The sequence below is a fragment of the Sardina pilchardus genome, chromosome 10 (assembly GCF_963854185.1).
Source record: "Sardina pilchardus chromosome 10, fSarPil1.1, whole genome shotgun sequence".
NCBI classification, from domain to species: domain Eukaryota; kingdom Metazoa; phylum Chordata; class Actinopteri; order Clupeiformes; family Clupeidae; genus Sardina; species Sardina pilchardus.
The window spans coordinates 32,564,832-32,571,644 of NC_085003.1; the positions used below are offsets into that span (position 1 = coordinate 32,564,832).

Below are 6,813 nucleotides of genomic sequence, written 5' to 3' on the forward strand. Positions count from 1 at the left end.
AATTTTTTGTGTGTTTGTTTTATTATTGTATGTAATGGTTTACACAGTTGATCTTGCTCTTTAACATTATCTGTAATATTGCTGTGACACCTGTCATCGCCCATTAGGCTAATGTAATCTGCATTAGGAAGGGATGTGAATCTGCTCATCACAAAGAGCATTGCAGCCTGGGAACGAATTGACTTGGGGCAGTTTTGTTTTTTCCTGTGTCAGGTACGAGCTGGTTTCCCCCAGCTGCAGTGGTTAGGCACGGCCTCTGCCTTGCCACTCTCCGCAGCTGTCACTCCTGCTAATGTCACAAGAGCTCTCCACATCAGCAGGTTGTCAGGTTCAGAGTGCCGCAGCGAGACAGAACCTCTTTTGTCTTTCTCGGAACCACGTCCTGAGATGTGTGAGTCATGATTTGAAGTAGGCCAGTGCGCCTTCTCTGTGACATAGCATTAGCGCTGGGAACTCTTTAACAAGGGTTAAATATTGCAAACCAAGGCCATATAGTCAACATTGGGGGGGGGGGGGACCACACATCCTATACAAATTCATGAACAGATGGAGTGATATGTTTAAACATATTTTATACTACCCCATCCCCCCCATAGCATTCTATTTATATTACAAAATGTCCATAACCACAATTACTTGCTCAAAACTGCACCAATTAATGTAAATATGCTCTCAAACATCTGCTTGAACCAGTTAGCTTCTTGAAATAGACCCTAGGTTGTTGTTGCTCCTGAATATTCCTTGAAGGGTTAATATAGTAGACCAACATTTGAAAGTCAAGACAGCTCAAAGTCGTGTGAATATTGAACAGCTCATAGTGTGAATATTGAGACAACATTTGGTAAATTTTGTTTTAGGTCTGCGTGTGCTTTTTGCTGCAAAATATTACTGTGGATCTGTGTCATTGCTGCTGGATGCTAGATGTAAATATGGCCTCCATTCACCTGGACTCAAATCCATGTTGATCAAAGTAGATTAAAAAAAAAGTGCATAACCATGATAATGTGCTTATTTCACTTACATCTCTCGAGGGTTGTCTATATTGATAGTTGCACTCATTGATGCTCTTGCTACACTCATTGATGCACTTATTGTGTTTTTTAAAGTGTTGTTAGAATTGCTCTTAAAAGCTTGAAATGTTGCTTGAAAAGTCGCTTTGGTTAAAATTAGAAAGCGTCAGCCAAATGTAATGTAATGTAATGTAATGACAGGGCCTAATGGCGACTATGGGACAGGAGGTACTCCTACCCTCATGCACATACGGCCTACACAGAGGTGTCTGCTGAGCTTGTGCCCTCAACCCCATACCAAGGTGGTGGTTACTCGGACGCTTCACAAAGACCTGTGCTGGTGGAGGGATCCAGCCAACATCAGGGAGAGACGGCCTGTTGGACCTGGTATTCCGGTATGTCCGCAGCAGGCTGTGGCATCAACGTCTGATCTGGTGTCCCAGTGTCCGAGCACATCAAGGCCCTGGAGTTGAGGGCTGCTCTGCTCAGCCTTCATTGCTTCTCGCCGAGGCCAAGGGGTCAACATGTCAACCTCAGGACCAATAGCACAGTGGATGCCTATTATATCAACAGGCAAAGGGGCCTGGGCTCTCCAGCTCTCTGTAAGCTGGCCACAGGTCTGTGGCAATGGACTCACTTTTCTTCTCCCTCAGAGCGGAGACTTCACCCCCAGGTGGATGAGGAGATCTGGTCTCACATCGGCAGGGCAGAGGTTGACCTGTTCATGATCAGGGACTCAATGTTGACACATTGTCGGCCCTTCTTCTCACCGAGTGATGATGGTCCCTCCTTGGGTTGGGAAGCCATGCAGTGATGCAGTCATGGTCCCAGGTTCCGTAGAACACACCTCTTTTTTTTAACCATTTACTCTCCTACCAGCCTCTGATATGCAGGGTGCAGGTGAAGAAGATGAGGCTGATTCTGGCTTTCAGCAATGCTACCCTGTTGGACAGTCCACTGTGAAAGTAAGCAGACTATCCAGATAAAAGTTAGTTTTAAAGTACTGTAACTCATGTTCAAAGAACTTTTGACTTAATGATATCCTAATTTACTTTCTTGATCAGCAATAGGTGATCTACTTTGCATCGGCAACAATGATTCAATGTATAATTCAAATGAATGATGAGAATTACAGTATTAGAGGCCACACTGAAAAAAAACCCTGCTGGATTTACTTGATTTTATTGCGTACATTGGTTGCACAAGAATGTTGTGCAACAGTATTCACAAAGCGTATAGGTCATCTCAAAGCATAAGATAAGATACAACTCAGCTCCAAATTCCACTGGTCTCTAAATATAATATTTAAGACAAGTGTCATGGAAACACAATGAAATGGTGACACACTAAGACATCTTATGAGTTAATTTGCCTTACTGGCTTAGACCTTAGGTGCTTCACCTTGGTCTTAGATGATTCTGTTGAATAAATGCATTGCTGTTGAAAAATAGGTGAGTTTAACATAATAACATTGTGTTGAAAGAAAAACATGCTTTGCTTAATTTCATGTTTTGTCGTTTAGCCTAACTGTGGAAAACCCTCTTTTGACAATACAATAAGCTTGTATTTCATTCCAAACATTGTTTTATGTAAGTGCAGTGTAATATAGTTTGATCAATTGGGACAGCCCTGACACTTATTTTCTACTGTGTATGATATCATAACATTAGGTCTATGTCTCAGAAAGTATTTCACAGCATTTTAAAAATACAAAACACTGAAGTATTTTGATACAAAATATGAAGGCATCTCAATTATCTCAACCAAATACAAATTACAAAATAATATTTAGTATTTGTATTTTAAACACATTTAGCCTATCAGAAATACTACCCATCCATGCTGATGACAAACCATCATCAGTGATTCCCATCCTGGGGTCTGGAGACCCCAATAGGGGTCGCCAGAGATTGCAGGGGGTCTGCACACTGTTGCTTGGGCTAAGAATGTGAGGTTCCCAAAATGATATTTGTGCACATTAAATGACACACTCAATACTCAATAAATTAAATGACACACTCAATACTCAATAACACACCCAGTTGGATAGTCAAAACTCTGTAATCCAAATTAAACATATTTTACATTCCACATTTAAATTCATGTAGCTATTATACCATTATCTGACCTCTGAACTTGTGTAAGCAACCTTCAACAAGACAAGACAAGGCATTGGTAATTCATCCCATCCCTGTTGAATAACATTGTTGAATAAAATTGTTGAATTGTTGAATAAAATGATGTGTTGTGTGTGTATGTGAGTAAGGAGTTCGGCTAGGGGGCCTTTGCTTGTCTTAGACACAGGCAAGGGGGGCTTAAGGAAAAAAAAATGGGAAACACTAGTTCACACCATCTGCAAGGAAAAAATATGACTATGATTACGATTCAAAACGATTTAAAAATGTGATTATGATTACAGCCTTGCAAACCTTTGTTGTGACTTCTCAAAGCAAGCTGCAACAATTGCGCCACCAGCCAGTTTTTTTGATGTCGCAATGTCTTTGGAGTGTGTGTGTGTGTGTGTGTGTGTGTGTGTGTGTGTGTGTGTGTGTGTGTGTGTGTGTGTGTGTTGGGGAGGGGATATTTACTTTTCAGTTGCAAATAGGTGGGTAGGATTTCAGTCTGATGTAGGCTAGTTTATAGCCTACTCAAACATACTGTTATGCAAGACCTGAAACTGGACACCATTAAAATGTGGGCCTGCAGGATATTAGCTCTAAATTATTCATTGAGCTCATGGGCAGATTTGAGCCTACTAGGTCAGATTTGAAGAATGAGTTTAATATATGTCAAATTATGGAGATAGCTATATTTACCTATGTGAGTGTCATTATAGACCTAGCCTCACTAACCAAATACAGCATCAACACAGGAAATTAATTTGAAAGTGAGAGTCGTGACATGTTAAAAAAAACAACAACAACAAAACAACACAACAAAACATGGAATATCCCTTTGCCCCATCCCGTAGGTTACTGGCACACTGAAATCAAGCCACCTTAAAACCATTGTCCTTTGTTTATTTTGGTTGGTCAGGATTGCTCTGGTTTTATTTATCTCAACATAAAAGCAAGGCTAAATATGTAGGTCCCATTACGTTACGTAAATGATTAAGCCTTTTATTTCGCCAATGAATTGCACTGCGGCATCTGTGACAGCATCTTCAGCCCATCTACAGTTAGAGCCGCTTTTGTGTGCATAATTGCATAGCCTACATCCCCCACACAACACAATGTAGGCTATCCAGGGGATCCGGGGGAGAACACCCCCTGTATGTGATTTCTCTCATATGACGTTGGCGTTTCTTCAGGAAGGCACCCAGAGAGTTAACGGTTTGGGCTGCTCTGATTGGATTAGCCGAGGCTCAGCAAGTGAATGGGAAAAGATAGAAGCTGGGTAGGCAGGGGTAATGACAGCTGCAATCAAACAGACAAAAAGGAGCACGCACGCACAACGTCGACTTTTGGACGGTAGACATTTTTTTCTGTTTCACGTAAGGAGAAATGTGAGCTAGGTCAATTCGACACAAATATGACATTTCATATCCGTGGGGAATTGAGCCATTTGAGCTGCACGGGGCGGGGTAATGTCTAAGTTCCGGTAGAGCGAGAGAAAGCGAGCACAGCCAAATGGGTACCAGACGGAATTTACCGGGCGCGGCTGCCGACGTACTGATTGTATTCCCGGACTGGATAAGTTTTTTCGGGGTACGGTGAACGAAAGACGGCTCTAGACGGACCAGGGACACGGCAGACAGGGGACGCGTTGTGTAGCGCCCCTCTGCCCCCTGTCCGTCAAAACGATGAGGACGCTATTAGCATTCTGTTGTCTCTTCTTCGTAACGGGGAGAGCGGACCATACAACGGCAGACAGGTCCACGGCAAACAGCAACATCGACGAGAACGTGACGGCCGACAGCAACAGAAGGTATCTGAATATTGGAGATGGGACATCTCAAGAATTCGAGTTCCCCGAGAATACGAAAGGCGTGATTGTTCTATCAAGTAAGTACGGGAGTGCGGCGAGTAGGAAGGGCCGAGAAAGCTGGAAGCAAACAGTCCAAGTGCGCTCTTTGGACCCAGATGTGCTTTCCATTTTGAACGTTACTGATAGCGGACACACGGGACCTGTGAGGAGTTACATTATCAGCATTCGCTCAGGTCTAGCAGGCCGGGCTCCGCTGCTCATCCAGCTAATAGACCTGGACCAGAACTCAAATCCTGTTCTCATCGAAGAGCGGTCGGACTATTCTATCAGAGTGGCGCCTGGAGACGACGACCCCGCCACCCGGCTCATACAGTCGGGTGGGTTGTCCCATTTCTCAGAGAATCCTGTGCTTTTCGCCCTGCTGCCGCTTATATTCATCAACAAGTGTGCTTTTGGGTGCAAAGTGGAGGTTGAGGTGTTACGAGGCCTGCTGAAGAGGCCTGTGCCACTGCTGCTTGGTGTAGTGGGCCAATTCTTGGTCATGCCTCTCTATGCGTACAGTTTGTCCAGGCTGGTGTCCCTGCCCAAGCCACTGGCCTTGGGTCTGGTCATCACCTGCTCAGCTCCAGGCGGCGGTGGAGGCTACCTTTACAGCTTGCTGCTGGGCGGAGATGTGACCCTCGCCATTTCAATGACGCTGGTGTCCACGGTGGTGGCAGCAGCAGCCATGCCTCTGTCATCAGCGCTGTACGGGCACCTGCTGGGTGTCCATGCCGCCCTGCATGTACCCTTCGTCAAGATCCTGGGCACACTCCTGTTCATTGCCATCCCCATCTCCCTGGGCATGCTGGTGAAGCTGCGTCTGCCGGCCCTCACCCGCGTTCTGCTCACCCTCATCCGGCCCTTCAGCTTCGTCCTCATCGTGGGTGGCATCTTCATGGCCTACCAGATGGGCGCCTCCATCCTGGCGCACGTGCGGCCGCAGATCGTGGCGGCGGGCGTGACGGTGCCACTCTTCGGCCTGGCACTCGGGCTGTGCATGGCACGGGGCGCCGGGCTGCCGCTGGCTCAGAGGAAGACGGTGGGCATCGAGGTGGGCGTGCAGAACAGCCTGCTGGCCCTGGCGGTCATGCAGCTGTCCTTCCGCAGGGCCGAGGCCGATTACGCCTCCCAGGCGCCCTTCATCGTGGCCCTCAGCAGCACCTCGGAGATGCTGCTCACTGTCCTGGCGCACATGGCCTACCGGCGCCTCTGCTCAGCCCCTGCCAGCCTGGCCCAGACCGACGCCTGATTGTAGCCACCCAAAACACTCTCGGCGTCCCTTGGACACACCCGGAGGATTCTACCGGTCTGGAGAGCTGCCATGGGAAACATTCTACAACAGGTCTGAGCAAGAAATGTACGTACAGTGAAGCCACACTGCTCACAGGGAACCGTACCTGTAAATTGACTGTGATCTCTTTTGTTTTTGTCTTGAAACCAAAGGCCTTTTTTTCCGACCCTGGCCCCTGTTTCGGTTAAATTTTTTTCTTATACTTTTCCTATAAAAGTAAAAATGAAAAAATCATGTAAATAACACAGAGAGAGATACTTATGAAAAGATTGATATTTTTCTATGAGATTTTTTGGTTTGGTTGTTTTTGTAATTGAAATGATTGCCATGTATCATGTTTACAAATGGTCTGTGTTGTCGGAATGAGACTGCGACTGTGTTTTCTTGAGGTGGAAATTGTAAGCAGTGTAAGGTTCTATATGGTGTCAAAAAAGGTGTTCCTGCTGATTGTTCCTCTGGATTCAAAGGAGGGTATCTGAGAATCCATGTACTTGAATAATGCAAAAGAGGAAGTATAAATAAAAGCATTTTGCCAAAAGCACA

General features: G+C 45.5%; 1 protein-coding gene across 1 annotated transcript; it reads left to right on the plus strand.

Annotated features, from left to right (window-relative positions):
* The first annotated feature begins 4,396 nt into the window (after positions 1–4,396).
* Positions 4,397–6,813, plus strand: slc10a3 (solute carrier family 10 member 3). Its single transcript, XM_062547848.1, has one exon. It carries the CDS (start codon positions 4,813–4,815, stop codon positions 6,226–6,228), a length of 1,416 nt encoding a protein of 471 aa, XP_062403832.1. The 5' UTR covers positions 4,397–4,812; the 3' UTR covers positions 6,229–6,813.